The sequence below is a fragment of the Drosophila nasuta genome, chromosome X (assembly GCF_023558535.2).
Source record: "Drosophila nasuta strain 15112-1781.00 chromosome X, ASM2355853v1, whole genome shotgun sequence".
NCBI lineage: Eukaryota > Metazoa > Arthropoda > Insecta > Diptera > Drosophilidae > Drosophila > Drosophila nasuta.
The window spans coordinates 22,026,707-22,043,291 of record NC_083459.1 but is presented as its reverse complement, the minus strand read 5'-3'; the positions used below and the strand labels follow the sequence as shown (position 1 = coordinate 22,043,291).

The 16,585-nt window shown below is 35.7% G+C and overlaps 3 protein-coding genes across 5 annotated transcripts; 2 read left to right on the top strand and 1 right to left on the bottom strand.

The window, feature by feature from the left end:
* Positions 1-206: 206 nt before the first annotated feature.
* Positions 207-4,594, top strand: LOC132796715 (uncharacterized). The gene is made up of 5 exons (XM_060807970.1): positions 207-875; positions 1,469-1,852; positions 1,914-2,347; positions 3,863-4,008; positions 4,073-4,594. Exons 1-5 carry the CDS (start codon positions 330-332, stop codon positions 4,324-4,326), a joined length of 1,764 nt encoding a protein of 587 aa, XP_060663953.1. The 5' UTR covers positions 207-329; the 3' UTR covers positions 4,327-4,594.
* Positions 4,595-5,241: 647 nt separating this feature from the next.
* LOC132795916 (transcription factor SPT20 homolog) lies at positions 5,242-8,932 on the bottom strand. Its single transcript, XM_060806879.1, has 2 exons — positions 8,635-8,932; positions 5,242-7,256 (listed from the first exon to the last, which is right to left on the bottom strand). The coding sequence occupies exons 1-2, from the start codon at positions 8,909-8,911 to the stop codon at positions 5,419-5,421; spliced, it is 2,115 nt and encodes a 704-aa protein (XP_060662862.1). The 5' UTR covers positions 8,912-8,932; the 3' UTR covers positions 5,242-5,418.
* Positions 8,933-14,524: 5,592 nt separating this feature from the next.
* Positions 14,525-16,074, top strand: LOC132795109 (uncharacterized). Of its 3 annotated transcripts, none has more exons than XM_060805590.1 (3): positions 14,525-14,642; positions 14,709-14,792; positions 15,487-16,074. In XM_060805590.1, the coding sequence occupies exon 3, from the start codon at positions 15,492-15,494 to the stop codon at positions 15,891-15,893; it is 402 nt and encodes a 133-aa protein (XP_060661573.1). In that variant the 5' UTR covers positions 14,525-14,642; positions 14,709-14,792; positions 15,487-15,491; the 3' UTR covers positions 15,894-16,074. The 3 variants fall into 3 exon arrangements, with proteins under 3 accessions (XP_060661573.1, XP_060661574.1, XP_060661572.1); XM_060805591.1 differs by having other exon boundaries at positions 14,525-14,647; XM_060805589.1 differs by having other exon boundaries at positions 14,525-14,792.
* Positions 16,075-16,585: the final 511 nt, after the last annotated feature.

Genomic DNA, 16,585 nt, shown 5'->3' with positions numbered 1-16,585 from the left:
CTTTCTATTTTAAAATAAATTACACAAATTACACAAGTTACACAGGCAATTTGCATTTGTACAAAATGTGCAAATTCAATTAAATTGTATTTTTTTTATTTCTACAATCATTTAAAATTCATCTTCATTCAGTTTTTTGTTGCTCTGCTTTTTATGCTGCCTACTTTGATATATAAAATATAGCGAAATACCAAATAAAAAAAAAATGTACATTGTCAATAAATACAGAAAAAATTCGATTGTATTTATGTCTAAATTTGACGTATATGAAATTAACGTGTACTTTTGCAAATTTTGTTGTATAGCAATAATTCGATTATAAATTTGCGATGTCACGCGACAGTTCGATAAGAAAGAGCGTCTTTGTCGGCCTGCCGCCGGATCTGAAGCCATGGCAACGCATCGATTGGCCACCGTTCATCCAGACGCGACTCTTCAAGGACTGGGGACAATACTACAGCCATCGGCTGTGCAACAAGAAGGCGTTGGCATCGTTTCGTAGCGCCCTCGAATTGTCCAGGGAGATGGAGACGAGGAGCACGACGGCATTGCCATCGGTTGCCTCCTTCCGTCCATCATCAACGGTGCAACAACAACAATCGCTGCACTATCAACTGGAGGCATATAAAACGTTGCATGCGCGGAGCAAGTGTCATCGTGGCATGGCACAGAATGAGGATGCTTACAGGGATGTGTTGGAGGCGCAACGGCTGATGGAGCTGAAGGGGCAATTGAACTCCGGCCTCATACTCGACAAGTGTGACATGCTGCTCGATTGCAACCGCTTCGAGGAGAATCTCTGTCAGCTCTACAACGAAGCGAGCAAGTTTCGCGGTCACTCGATCCACGATCGCTTTGTGAAGCACAGAGCTCTAGTGAGTTTGGAAGATCGCTAAAAAGATTCTTGCTTCTTAACTATTCAAAAATGTTCACAGTAGTGTTTGCTACTTGTAGGATTTCCATCTGCGTAATCTCTTGTATATTTTTCAACATTTTGCTTTTCCTTCTATTCTTCCTTTTCTGTCTTCGACTAATGTTAATCATTGTCTAAGTTCCCATCTGTCCCAAATGCAATGCATTTTCTATTCCGTATTTGATTGTCTTGATCTCTATATAGTTCATGACTCCTTTAACTTAATTTTGTATCTTTTCTTTCTCATTCTTCTGCTAATACTTTACATTTTCTGTTCCTTATTATATTTGTTCTTTTTATTTTTCTTGTGTTTATTTTCTCACTCTTCTTTCTCATTCTTCTGCGATCACTTCATTGTCTCTCTATCAGACATGTTGTTCTTTTCAATTATTTAAATGGGTATCTTCATTCATTTTCCTTTTTACGCTTTTCTGCTAATACATCACATTTTTTGTTCTCTTCTTCATAAAGTAACTTTTTCTTAATTCTTTAACCTTCTCTATTTGAATTTTCCATCTCTTCTTTCTCTCTACACTCCCCTCGTGCCCTACTTAGACCCACTCAGTGCTCGACGATTGTTTGGGGAGTCGACTGGATCCGTTTATGTTGCAGAATCTGCCATTGATTCTCCGCAATCGTGCCACAACTGCCGCCTTTGTGCCACGCCCCATGTGGCAGAGGTTGCGCGAGAAATCGGAATGCGATGTCGAGAGCGTGACCCTGAAGAATGAGATATCACTATCCCCCTTGGAGCAAGCACGTCGTCGTGTCACTGAGAAAGTGTACAACTATCATTACCTGGGAAGCAGTGCCATCGATGTGAAAATGTTGCAAGGACTGCGCAACAACAAAGAGTTGCTCAATCCGCTCTACGTGCAAACCGCTGACAAAATCCACGAATTTAGCTGCGAACAATATGCGATAGTCCGCAAGTTTATGGTAAACATATCAAAACAAGATATATACTATATATTATATGTAATTCCGTACGAATCTTTAGAAAATGATGCATGTTCGGAGACCGATTTATCCGATTTGGGAAAAGCATCGTGAAAACTATCTGTATTATGTGGAGTATCAGACGAGACGTGATTGTTATCGCATTTTGCGTGACGTTCGCCGTCTGCGCCTTGAGCATAATATCGATCGTCTTACCGACTATGTGGAGCACATAATGTCAACGAAAATTGTGCTGAAAACCCAACGAACATTGCCCTGGAAATTCGAGTTCATCAACGAAGTATACAACATGTTGGGCTTGGCTCACATCGATCGACGTGAGGTGCCCAAAGATGTGGACTTCTTGAATCCCAAGAATCAGGACATACTCTATAGACTGCCCAAGGATCGCATGCGAAATCATTCCAGCATCTTCGGTGGCCACAACGTGTACGAGGATGTGGCCAAAGCAACCGAACGTGCGGAAAACTCCACGTAAGTGGGCGAGGGGGAAGTAAATTCAAGTACAAACAAACAACAATGTAAAAGACAGATGAAATTTAGTATTAGTATTTAAAAGACAGTTCGTTAAATAAGGATTGGGATTAGAAGCAACCTCGATAATAATCCCAATCTTCATATGCGGTGAGGTTGGTTCCCCAATAATAATCCCGATCTATATATGCATAAAGTTCTTTGTTTGCATATGAAGATTGTGATTATTGAGGAAGCAACTGTTTAAAATACAGTTTTCTTGTTAGGATTTTAAATGAGTTCATCCATAAAAAAGTTAAGAACTTTTATTGAATTGGGAAAAGTTTGTAGAATAAGAGCAGTTTAGGATTATCGATGACAGATAACCATTTCGACTGACAGTTCTTCCATAAGAACTTTTATTGAATTTGAAAAATTAGTGTTTTCTAGGGTTTCTATGAACTGTTCATACAGGACTAGAGGTTAAGGCTATGTTTAAAGGCAATTGACTGTGTCCGAAACAATTGATTCAAATTGGAAATGATGCAGCTGCCAAAATATACAAATTTAACTATATGACTGCAGACTTGATTTTTTTAACAAACTACCAACGGTAAATACTTTAAATTTCTGTACTCCAGACATTTCACAGCGCAATAAGTTAAGATTTTTCGTTTTATTCAAAAGAAATCTGTCTTAATTTCTTATTTTATAAAAATAAGATGTAAGAAGTACTAAACGTATACTTAATGTTAAGTAACAAAGATATTAAGAACAGTTTCATATCAATATTCTTCAAATCAATATGTGGTAAAAGTAAGCTTTTCTTTTGTGCTTCTTAAAGCACTACATTTCTAGAGTAATTGGGCCTTAATACCAAAAAAATACTACAAAATACCAAAGGGCATAATTATATAGTATATCAGTATGAATATATAAGTATACAGTATAAGTATCATCAATCAATTTCAAAATACCGAATATGTATATATATATATATATAATAGATACCGAAAGATATATTTAGTATATCGATCAATTTCAAAATACTAAAATATACCAAATGTCATATATAGTATATCGATCAATATATCTCAAAGTACAAAATATATTAAAAGTCATATTTAATATATCGATCAATTTAAATATACCAAAAAATACAAAAAAAAAATTTGCAGTACATAAATCAATTCAAAAATACCAAAATAATACTGAAATATTTAGCTATATTCGGTATATTGTTCAATTTAAAAATACTAAAATATACCAAGAGTCGTATTTAGTATATCGCTCAATTTCAAAGAACTAAAATATACCAAAAGCAATGTCTAGTACATCGATCAAATTAAAAATGCCGCATAATAAACTAAAATATACAAAAACTCATACTTAGTATTTTCCTCACCTCTCTGTCCTTCTCAATCTCTATCTTTCTCTCCCTCTCTCTCTCTCTTTTTCCTCTTTTCTCTCTCTCGCCTCTCTGTCTCACTCTCTCTTTATCTTTATCTCTCTCTCGCCTCTCTCCATCTCTTGCAGCTTGATCATCGATAAACTGAAGGAGCGCTTTCGTCACTCGCGCTTTGGCATCGAGCGAGCTTATCTGATGTTTGCGATAGCGAGTCAGCATTTCAAGGAATCGCACTTTGGCAAATGCGTGAGAATGGCACGCAATGCGGCCAAAGGTGAGTTGAGCTTGGAGTGCATTCCCAATTGAAAGTTGTTCAATTTCGAATTTCGTTGCCACAGAAGCAAACGCCTGCAACAGCTTGATCTGGCGCTTCAATGCCTCGTTTCTGATCTGTAAGGTGCATGCGTCACTCAATCGACACGAGCGCTTAAGGGACTCGCTGCAAAAGACCAATACCATTGCCAGGAAATTGAACTCGCCCCAACTGTTGGCCTACTTGGAGCTGTGCAATGCGGTGAACAGCTATCAATTGGAATTCCGTCGTTATCATCGCAAGCGCAAGGAGCGTGGATCGCGCGGCGCTTTAGTTTAGTATCCTTGTGGCAGAGTTGCATGTTGCAAGTGAGGAGTGATTGCAGCTGCAGCAAACTGATTGCAGCAACAAATGTAGTTGCAATCGTTTTGCTGCTACAATTGTCGCTGCAATTATTGCCGCTGCTGCTGCAAATTTCGTTTTTCTTTTTCTTTGAAATTGGTTTTGTGGTTTTTCGTATTACTTTTTTTTATGATATTGTTGACCTTTATAAGTGTTTTAACAACCATTTAATATTATAAAATTCTTAATAATTTGGTTTCTTTTATTTATGTTGTTTTTTAATTTATCGCATATACAATACATATTATTTCGTTTTATATATTTTATTCCCTTTCTATTTTGTGTTTTTTTTTTTTTTTATGTCTATCAATATATAATCATTTTTTAACAAGCAGTAAGAATTTATTAATGTGAAAATTGGATTTTGTGTTCTTCCCTTTTTTTATACCCGCTACACATAAAGTAGAAGGGTATTATAACGTTGTGCCTTCAGGAAATGTATATAACAGGCAGAAGAAAGAATCTTCAATCTCTCCGTCTGTCTGTCTGTCCGTTCGTATTAACACCTATATCTCAGAGACTATATATAAATAAATAGCAAATCAAGTTTGTTTCAAATTTTTGCCACGCCCACTTTCGCATCCACAAATCAATCAAAATTTAGTAACAATTTTGGAAAATACAATTGGAACTATAATCTTTGTGCTTGCTAAAAGTTGATTCGAGTTTAATTCTTCGTCTATGAGTATTTTTAATAAGCATTAGCAATCTATTAATAATTAAAATAGCTTTCTTTTGTGTTTATTTTTTTTATATTTTTTTATTAGCGTTTCAATAAATAAATAACAAGCATTTAACAGTAATAATTTATTAATAGTCAAAATAAATTTGTTGTGTGACTTTTCTTATGTTTTTAAAGCATGTTTTATTTTTGTTTTTTATATAAAATTTGTTACATTTTTATTCGAGTTGAATTTTTTTGTCTATGCTAGCAATAAATAAGTATTAATTAACAAGCATTTAGCATTTAACAATTCATTAACAATTACAATAAATTAATAACAATCGGCTGCAGTTGCAATGTTGCAATTAAACAAAGCTGCGCTGACGCAAGCGCAAGCGACGCCAACGTTGTTGTTGTTGTTGTTGCTGCTGTTGTTGTTGTTGTTGTTGCTCCTCTTGTTGCTGTTGTTGTTGTTGCAGTTGATGTTGTATCTCATTAGCTATGTCATCAACAGCTTGACGATTTGGCTCATTGTTTAAAGCGTTGCTGCTGTTAATGTGGTTGCTGCTGCTGCTGCTGTTGTTGCTGTTGCTATGGCTGCTGCTGTTGTTGGGCCTCGAAGCACTTTCATTGCTATTGGCAATTGCCGCCTCCTGGTCATCGTCTTTATTATCTTCTGCTGCATCATCATCATAATCATTGTCATTATCATTATCATCGTTATCTTCTTCGGTTGTTGCTGCTGCTGCCTCCGTCTGCGTTCCCTCGCCATACTCCTCCTCCTCCTGCTCCTCCTCTTCTTCTTGTTCAGCAGTTGCCTCCGTTTTAATGTCAATGTCTTCAGCTGCCGCTGCTGCTGCTTCCTCTGCTGCAGCTTCAACTTTGTCGTCATCATCCACATTCACCTCATTGTCAATGTCGTTTTCTATTTCAGCTGTTGTTGTTGCTGCTGCTTCCTCTTCACGCGACGCCTCTGGCTGTTCAGTCTTTGACTGCTCCTCCTCCTTTTCCTTCTCCTCCTCCTCCTCCTCCTCTTCGTCATCTGCCACCGCCTCCGCCTCCTCTTCTGTCTCCTGCAGTTGTTGTTGCTCTGTTGCCTCCTTTTGCTCTGTGGGTTTTTTGGTTGTTGCTGTCGTTGCTGCTGTTGCTGTTGCTGCTGTTGCTGCTGCTGTTTGTTCATTGGCAATTGTTTCACTTATTTCGTTGAACTCTGGCTCGCTCTCATCGCCATAAATCTGACCAAGACTGAGCATTGCTGGTTGCTGTTGCTGTTGTGCTTGCTGCTGGGATTGATGTTGTTCCTCTTGCTGTTGCTGTTGCTGAGGTTGCTCCAGGGATTGTTGTTGATATTCTTGTTGTTGTTGATGTTGCTGCTGTTGCATTTGCAGCTCTTCTGCTTCGGTTGCCTCCTCTTCTTCGTAGTCTTCTGTTGCCGCTTCATCTTCTTCACCTGCCATCAACATTTCACTTTCAATGGGCAACGGCTCCGGTTCAAATTGCTGCTCCAACTCCGATTGCTGCTGTTGCTGTTGTTCCTCTGTTTTCTCCTCCTGTTGATGCTGCTCCTGCTGCTCTCCTGGCTTCTTCTTCTGTTGCTCAGCTTGCTCCATTGTCAACTCCGCATCTTGCTGTTGCTGTTGTTCTTCCTCCTGTTGCTGTTGCTCCTGTTTCTGTTGCTGCTGCTCTTGTTCCTCTTGCTGTTGTTGCTGCTCTTGCTCTTGCTCTTGCTCCTTCTCCTCCTCCCCCTTCTCATCCCCTGCCTGCTCATGCTGCTTCTCTGACTCAGCCACATCCGTATAATCATAATCAGTGTGTTCATCTTGATCCAGCAGCTCCTCCTCTTCCTCCTGCACCTCTTCCTCATCCTCCGCCTGCTGCTCTCCAATGGGCAACACTGGCTTGCCATTCTTATCCACATACTGAACCCCGCTCAGTCCCATGCGCATGCACTGGAAATGCATCTCGAAGAGATCCGTTGTCGCCAGCCGGACCACAAAGTCCATGCACATGTTCAGATTGTTCTCCACCATTTGGATGTCGGTGAGCTGAACGCACATCGCCATCGGCACGCCCATCATCACGGGTATGCAGAAGGGCGTCGGGTTGCGCAGCGAGATGCCAAACTTGGACGATGGTCGCTCGTTTAAATACATCTCGAGTTGTGCCTCCTCCAGCTGTGGCACAAAAGTGATGTTCGCACAAACTGCAACAGCGAAAGAAACGAAAAATTAAAATACGTACGTAGCTGAGAAATGGAAAGTTGCGGGTGGCAAAGCGACACAAAACAATTTGTGGCATTTTGATTGGCAAATGCAAGCGTGTCACGACATGCTGTGGCATGTCACACACTGGCTCTACGTCTCTCTCTTTCTTTCTGTTTTTCTCTCCCTTTCTTTCTCACTTTTTCTCTCTCTTCTCTCTCTATATACATATATCTTTCTTTCTGTCTTTCTCATTCTCTCTCTCCCTCTCTTTCCCTCCCTCTCTCTCTCTCTCTCTCTCTCTCTCTCTCTCTCCCGCTCTTCTTTCTCTTTCTCTTGCTCTCTCTCATTCTCTATCGCTTTGTCTCTCTCTCTCTCGATATATCATTCTTTCTGTCTATTTCTTACTCTTTTTCCCTCTCTTTCTCTCTCTCTCTCTCTCTTCTCTCTTCTCTTTCTATATCTTTCTCTCTCTTTTCTTCCCTTATCTTATCTTCCCTAATTTTTCTCTATCTCCATCTTTATCTCAATCTCTCTCTTTTCTCTATATCTCTCTCTTTCTCCCTCTCTTTTTTAATTGCTCTTTTTATCTTTATGTCTATATATGTATATCCCTATCTCTGTCTCTTTCTCTCGCTCACTTTCTCTATAGGTATCTTTATATCTATGTCTATCTTTCTCTATCGCTATCTTTATCTCTATGTCTATCTCTCTCTTTCGATATCCACCTCTATCTCTATCTCTATTTATATCTTTATCTCTATCTATATCCCTATCTCTATCTCCATGTCTATCTCTCTCTTTCTCTCTCTCCATTTCTTTCTCCACCTCTATCTCTATCTCTATTTAAATCTCTATCTCCATCTCCATCTCTATACATATCTCTTTATCTATATCTATATATCTATATCTATATCTATATCTATATCTATATCTATATCTATATCTATATCTATATCTATATCTATATCTATATCTATATCTATATCTATATCTATATCTATATCTATATCTATATCTATATCTATATCTATATCTATATCTATATCTATATCTATATCTATATCTATATCTATATCTATATCTATATCTATATCTATATCTATATCTATATCTATATCTATATCTATATCTATATCTATATCTATATCTATATCTATATCTATATCTATACCTATATCTATATCTATACCTATATCTAACTTTTTCTTTAATTTCAACTTTACCTCTATCTCTATCTCTATCTCTATCTCTATCTCTATCTCTGTCTCTTATATTTATATTTATCTTTGACTTTAACTCGATTTCTATTTCTATTTCTATATCTTTCTCTCTCCATATCTTTCTCTCTCTCTCTTCCCCACTCAATCATTTACTCACCCTTCTGATCGAACTTGTACTGATCGACCTTGAGGCCGGCACAGCAGCCGCATGCCACGCCGCGGCAGACGCAAGGTTGTCCGAACGTGGACCAAATCGAACCCTTTTCGGAGTATTTGACGCTGGCCAAGTTGCGGCCACGGGACACGCTCACCGTTGGTGGCAAGTAAGGTGTGTGTGTGGCAAGGTCATAGAAGATCAATCCATTGCTGTAGCTGCGTGCCTCAATCAAGCCGACGCCGCACAATAAAAATAATGCCACATTCAAGTGCCACATTTTAAATTTTTAAATTCGAAAAACACTACGGAAAATATCTTTAAAAGCACCGCAAAAAAAATCGAAGCAGCTTAAACAACACTCGAAAAAAAAAAACAGTAGAAAAGAAAATCACTTGCAAAAAAAATAAAATACACTCAAAAAATCAACGCGCGTTTTGCTGTTGGCAATTGCTGTTGTGATTGCTGTTGTGATTGCTGTTGCTGTTTGAACCGCTCGCGAGCAACGACAATTAAATATTAAAACGCTGAACGCGTCGAGCGTTTGCTTAAAAATGAAATGGAAACTGCCACAGACGCCAGTCTGCAGTCGGCGCTGGCAGTGGCAGAGGCAGAGGCAGCGACGCAGGCAGCGACAACTGTGACAAAAACAACAACAACAATCGCAGCTACAATTGCGGGAGTTTTTTTTCTTCTTTCTTCTTTTACATTTTATTTTATTTCTTTTGCTGTTGCGCCAAGTCCAAGTCTGCAATCTTCAGTCTCCACTCTTCAACTCTCCACTCTCCACTCTTCAAGCAAGTCGATCAATTTACATACACAGATAATCGTGATTTATTTATTTATTTTGCAAGTTATTTGTGTTTTCTTTTTTTATTTTTTGCACAATTGAATTGTTTTGATTTACTTGTTAAATTGCATTTCTTTTTTTTTTATTTGCAGTTTCGTATGCAATTATTTGATCTTTAATCGCTGTCTTCCCAATCAAGTTACAACTATTTATTCGTTTAGTTTTAATGAGTAATTTGAATTTATTTTATTTATGAGCAGTTGGAATTGGTTTGATTTTTTACACTTTTATCTAGCAATGTATTTAGTGCAATCTATTTTAATCTAATCCCACCAAACGATTTTTTTAATTCTGCTAACAAATGTAAAATCGACAAACTGCAATTTTTTTTTTTTAATAATTTTTCATCTTATTAGTTTTTATTATTATTCAATAATTTTTTTTCTTAATATTAGACATTTAATTTAGAAATTCTTTTTCTTATTAAAAGTTTTCATTTTCATTTAATAATTTATTTCCTTATTTTTAGTTTTCATTTTTATTTTATTATTAGAGAAAAAAGTAATATTTTTCTACTCATTTTGTTACTAAATGGTTTTTCATTAAACATTGATTAAATATTGCTTTATTTTAGCAATTCGATATTTTTCTTTGCTTTTTTTTTATTACTTAATAACATTGATTAAATATTATTTTGTATTTAGTGTATTTCATTTTTTTTAATAAGTTTTATAAATTTTATTAATTTTGTGTGTGCTTTAGTCTTAACAGTTTATTTATTTATGATATTAAATGTAGTAATAAATACTAAATGTAATTTAATGACTCGAGTATTTATATTTTATTGCTCTAGCTTTTAGTAAAACCTTCTTACTTATGTTTTTAGTAATTTCATTGGACTAAAATAATTATTACGCTTAACAAATTATTGTTATTTGTTAAATTATAGAACAATCGAACAATCACCCTCTCTCGCTCGCTCTCTCTCTCTCTCTCTCTCTTTCTCTCCTTCTTAATCTCCTAAGCAAAAAACCGTTAACTCCCCATTTGCAATAGTTGTTATCAGCACGCTGCAATCATCGACGTCGCTGCCGCCTATCGACTGCGACGCTGGCGTTGACGTTGACGTTGAAGTCGCTGCCTGCTGCCTGCAGCCGGCTGACCGCGCAGCTGTTGTTGTAATTGCTGTTGTTGCTGCTATTTGCGCTGCTTCTTTTTTCTTTTTCTTCGTTTGGTGTTTTTGACTTTTCTTGTTGTTGTTTGCTTGGCTTCTTGACTTCTGCTGCTGTAAAGCTATTGTTGTTGTTGCTGTGACTGTTGTTTTTGTCATTGCGGTAGACATTTTCGTTTTTGTTGTTGTTGTAATTGCTGGAAATTGTGCTGTGCCTGTTGTTGTTGTTTTTGTTTTTTGTCATCGCAGTAGATATTTTTGTTTTTGGCATAGCTGTTGTTGGTGTCGGTATTGCTGCTGTTGTTGTTGTTGTATCGTTTTGTTGCGTGTGCTGCGCGTTTTTCGGCTGACTTTGACAAGAAAATTGCGATGGTCGTGACTCGCTGGGAAAGCCGAAAAAATGCTGCTGCTGCTGTTGCTGTTGTTTTTGTTGTTTTCGTTGTTATGCAAAGCATCTCTGGCTGCTTGGGCCAGGTCAGTGCGCCTCTTCTTCTTCTTCTTCTTCTTCTTATTTTTCCTCTTCTTCTTCTTCGCTGTTGTTGTCACACGAGTTCTGCTGAAATAACTGCGACTCCCACAATAAAACAAAAAAAAAACTTCATTCGCGCATACGAGAAAGAAAGAAAGAGAAAGAAACTGAAGAAGAAGAAGAAGCAGTAGCAGCGGGAGCATTTTTTTTGCTGTTGAAAGCCATTTGCTGGTAAAAGCGTCTGATTTGTGGCCAAGTGTTTTGTGTTTTTTTTTTGCTGATTTATCAATGGAAAGCAGCGCAATTGTTTTGGGCCATTTGCTGTTTGGCCAATTTGGCCACAAGACGCCACACACACAAAATTATCGTCGAGCCTAAACGAGAGAGTTTTACAGTGTTGGTAAAGAGCGGAACGAGGGGAGTGGAAGGGGTGGAAGAGGAGAAGGTGAGGAGGGGAGGCAATCCAAAAGGGTCTTCAACTTCAATCGCATTAAGCGCAACGTTGTCGCGATTGCATAATGAGTTTAACTTAGCAGCAACCTCTTTTTATATCTGTCTCGCTCTCTCTCTCTCTCTCACTCTCTTCTAATAACTCGCTCGCCATCTCACTCTCACTAAACGAGCGACGCAAGCGCAAATGCAACAGCAGCAATCTTGTTAAGCGTTAAAGGGGCGCCGAAGCACAGTGCACAGTGGGCACAAAGCGCACAAGCATGACACGAATTTCTAATAAAAAATATATTATAATGACAAATTAAACAAATCTTATGCTTGTCCTATGATTTATAAAGTCGAAAATATATTTTACTTGTACTTATCCAATACAAAGAAATAAAATAATAAAAAAAATATTAATAATGAGAAGTTAATCAAATATTTAGTTTATACTATAATTTATATGCTGAAATAATCTTTATTTCAAATGGAATGAAATAAAATAATAAGAAATAAGTAATATTGAAAAATCAAACAAAATCTGAATTTTATACCATAATTTCATATGTTCAAATACTTTTATTTTGCAGAGGCAAATATGTATATTTTGATTCCTTGACAAAACAATATATACTGTATGCTTAAATACCTAAAACTCAATTGTGATCGCTAGCAAATGATTGACGGTAAGTGTTTGGCTAAAAATATATTTTAGCATATTCAAGAAACATAAAATCTGTCAAATAAAACAGAGATTAATTGCATTTATTTATTTTTTGTAGTGAAATAATAATAATAATATACTTAAGTAGCTCAATGAAATTAAGGCAAAATAATGAGTTGAACTATTAGTTAATTCATTAATAAACTAGATTTTTTAGATTTCAATTCAAAAATTCTTCCGCCCGAAATATTTTACTAGAAAAAAAACAACCTAGCATATCAACACAATTCAAATTTTATTAAATTAAGAAACTTATTACAAAATGTGTTATGACAAGATAGTTTTATATTATCAAAGAAAATAGGTAGAAAAATTGTGCTATTTTTAATTTCACAGCTGTAAACTTTTTCGACAAATGTTAAACAGAATTTTATAATAATTAAACAAAGCCTTTACGTAAAGGACAATTTGTAGATTTTATAACAATTAAATAAAGCCTTCGACTAATGGACAATTTGTGTTGGAATATCTCCGCATAAACATCAGAGCAACAATTTGACAAACAATTCTCATGGCATTTTGGCCCACTGTGCAACAGCCGGGGGGAGCAATGATTGAAAACATTGTCACCGTGTGTTGAAGAGCTGCGACAATTAACGCTAATTCGACGTCGTCATCGTCATCGTCTGCGCCAATTGCTAGCAGGTGAATTGTGGAATGCAAGGCGAAGAGAGAAGAAAAGCGAAAGAGAGGGAAGGGGACAATCATTGGTGCAATGCGCCTCGTTTATGTAATGAGGATCGTGGCCATTGTAGACAAGACACGATCTCCATCTCCATCTTCAACTTCAACTTCAGCTTCAGTCTGCGGCGTCGCGTTATTAGGCATTATTATTCATTATTCAGTTATTCATTCAGTTATTCATTATTCATGTACTACGAAGACTGATATCATCAGTTTTCAAATGCCACCTCTCTTTTTTTTCTGTCTGGGACGTCATTAGTTGTCCCCGTCGACTAAAGTTTTGATCAATTGTAGCACTGCGAAAAGTGGTTAAAAACATTGCGTTGATCTGGGTCAAGTGATGTTGAATGAATGCATAACGCCGCAGTCCAAGAGCCGATTAGCGACACTTGCAACGCACCCCGAAAATAAGAAAAAAAAAACAACACAATTATGATTCACATACCACCAAAAGAAATGTGTACGAAAATAGTTTCAACTATTTAAAGTTCAGTTACGCTTCCAATGACGTAAGTCCGACACGAGTTGGGAATTGGGCACAACTGTGGATTGTCTCTCTTTGGGAAGAAGGAAAATGATCTGAAAATAAGTTCAATTATATTTTCGCAGCTAGATTATTACCGAATTCTAATTTACATATTTGAGAAAATGTAGGAAAACATATCCAACATAAATATACCAAATTAATATACCGCAAAATACTAAAGAAATATACCAAAGGCTGTATTTAGTATATTGATATAGTGCTGCATTCAAAATATACTGTAGAGTGCAACATATACTAGATTATACTTTTCAAATATACCGAATAAATATACCACAAAAATACTAAATATATAGTAAAGTAGTATATTGATGTACATATGTCGTACTATATTGTATAACATACCATAGAGTGCAAAATATACCAGATTGTGCTTTTAAATTATACCAAATTAATATACCGTAAAAGTACTTAAAATATACCAAAGGATATATTTTGTATATTGATATAGCATTACATTCAAAATATACTTTAGAGTACAACATATACTAGATCACACTTTTCAAATATACCAAATTAATATACCGCAAAAATACTAAGTATATGCCAAAGGATGTATTTGGTATATTGATATACATATGTAGTACTATAATTAAAATATACCATAGATGCAATATATACCAGATTGTGCTTTTAAAATATACCATATTAATATACCGCAAAAATACTGAAAATATGCCAAGGGATATATTTGGTATATTGATATAGCATTACATTCAACATATAGCATAGAGTGCAAAATATACCAGAGTGTCAGACAAAGCAGATAAGATTTATCTGAGATTTGGCTGATTAAGAATATATATACTTTATAGAGTCGGATGTGCCTCCTTCAGTTGTTAGTCAGTTAGGTAGTTAGTTAGTTATAAAATCAAAACTAATAAAAGTTGCCCATTTCAATTCTTAGTTTTTGAGAGTGAAAAGGATGTTTTTATTGGTAAATCAATAATTTAACGAAATAAGCGAAGAATTTAATATTGAAAGTAGTTTCGGTGATTAAAATCTATTAATAAGTTCGATATTTTTTAATTTCTTTGACAACTTTTTGATTATAAAATAAAAAGTATTTATCAATCCAAGCTGGCTTTGACTTTTTGTAGACGAGCTGATGATGAATTTCAAGTTCTTCCAACAGCCAGCTAATCAATCTAGAATAGGCTTTCACTGAGAGCACAAACAAAGCCAGGAATTCAAGTAAAGTGCGCGATAAAATCACACAAATTCCATTAACATTTCAAATTTGCTTTGTGCACTTTACAGGAATTTGAATAATCGAGAAACCTTCTTCCTTTGTGGAACTAACAACGTTAAAGTCTTAACGATATATCTTCATATTGAGCGCAGGTAAGTCGAAAAATAATGAAAAGGAAACTACATAGAGTAGACAAATTTGCCTAAATATCAGATTTCTATATCTCCATCTAATGCAATCTTACCGCATTTGAATAATAAATTATTGGATTGCATTAAAAATCAAGTGCAAATATTATATATATTAGCATATTACGTATACGTATTTATGAAGTATACGTGGCTCTCAATATCAAATATTGAATACAATATTGAATATATGTTATTCAAATAAATAAATAATAAAAAGAAATATTAATAAAATGTAAGGTGAAGTTTCTTATCTTTATATGAATATTACGTATACGCATATGCATTAATGAAATATTCCAAATTTGAATACAACGTATACGTATACGGGTATGTATTAAAGAAATATTCCCATTTCTAATAATAAGTGTAATATATATATAATCATTATTAACAACTTATTATCTATTATATATTATTATTATCTGTTATCTGTTGTATATTAGCTATTATTTTTATCTATTACTTATTATCTTTTGTATATTTTCTATTATGTATTACCTATTATATATGATCTTTTATATATTACCTATTAACTACCAACTATTATCTATTATTTATTCCATTTTATCTATTATCTACTATTATATATATATAACCTATTATCTATCATCTATAATCTCTTACTTTAGTATTATTATTTCGTTTCGTTCTGCAGCATTTATGCAAAGTCGTCGCATATATTTTGATGTAACTATTGAAAGTCGCATCGTCTGTCTGTATCTCGTGACCTCGTCTTGCATCATCTACCTCATCATGCCCTACTACACGGGCAGAAGCGACGAGCAGCTGGGCAACACGATGCGTTTGCAGATCAGAGCCTCTATCGCCTGGTCGTCGGAGCGTAATATGGTCGCCAAGTTGACGCCGTTGGTGTGCACTTTGATTGCCGCTGGCTTTGCCTATGGCTATACATCGAAATTCATTGAACCCTGCTCGTATCCGGCGCGCGATGTTTTCTTTTCGCGTTACATCAAGAGCGGATGCACCAAGGCGGAGATGAAGGCATTGGACACCATAAGTATTGGTGTTTTGATCATTTTGCTCACCTACATCGATTTCTAATCGAAAATCCATCTCAATTGTGGCAAAAGAATATGGGAAAGTTGAAGCAAAAAAAGGTTGCTTAAGGTATAAATAAATATAGCAATTATACGGATCATTTTCACATCTATCTATGTACATTTCATATTGCCTTAAATTACTAAATTCATATGTTGTTAAGTAAAGTCGAGTACTGAGTGAGTCTACAAATGTTTTAATTTAAAAATGCAATCTAGTTACTGAACGAACCTCGCAATAACTATTCCAAGAAAATCGATTAGCTAGCGTTTTGGCATTTGTTAAATTGACTTGGTTACTCGTAACCGCGAGTAAACATGCAACTATTACAACTACATACAACTGAGAGTACTACTCATGAATTTATTGTGCGCATAAATCTGTAACATTTTGCTACAAACGCTTCCTCGACTCGTGCACCGCACAGATATGCGACATAAATCAGTATCGAAGTCAGCGCTAGAGATGAGCTCGTGTCACGGCCAGACAGCAATGACAAGGGCAAGGACAAGTACGATATTATATAGTGTTGGAAAACAGTGGTAGGAAAATAACTGAATGTATCATTACATAAAACATTTTCAATTTTAACGAAATTTGAAATTATACAAAATAAATTAGAGCAAAGAACGATAAAAATGAAATTGTAAAAGTAAAGTATATAGCCTAAAAATAAATACTTCAAATAGTGTTGG

Bases quoted from the DNA above. Each gene is read 5' to 3' on its own strand.
- LOC132796715 (XM_060807970.1), top strand. From the start codon at position 330: ATGTCACGCGACAGTTCGATAAGAAAGAGCGTCTTTGTCGGCCTGCCG. The intron at 876-1,468 runs GTGAGTTTGGAA...TGCCCTACTTAG, and splicing joins TTGTGAAGCACAGAGCTCTA to ACCCACTCAGTGCTCGACGA. The intron at 4,009-4,072 runs GTGAGTTGAGCT...TCGTTGCCACAG, and splicing joins GGCACGCAATGCGGCCAAAG to AAGCAAACGCCTGCAACAGC.
- LOC132795916 (XM_060806879.1), bottom strand. From the start codon at position 8,911: ATGTGGCACTTGAATGTGGCATTATTTTTATTGTGCGGCGTCGGCTTG. The intron at 7,257-8,634 runs GTGAGTAAATGA...TCGCTGTTGCAG, and splicing joins GTACAAGTTCGATCAGAAGG to TTTGTGCGAACATCACTTTT.
- LOC132795109 (XM_060805590.1), top strand. From the start codon at position 15,492: ATGCAAAGTCGTCGCATATATTTTGATGTAACTATTGAAAGTCGCATC.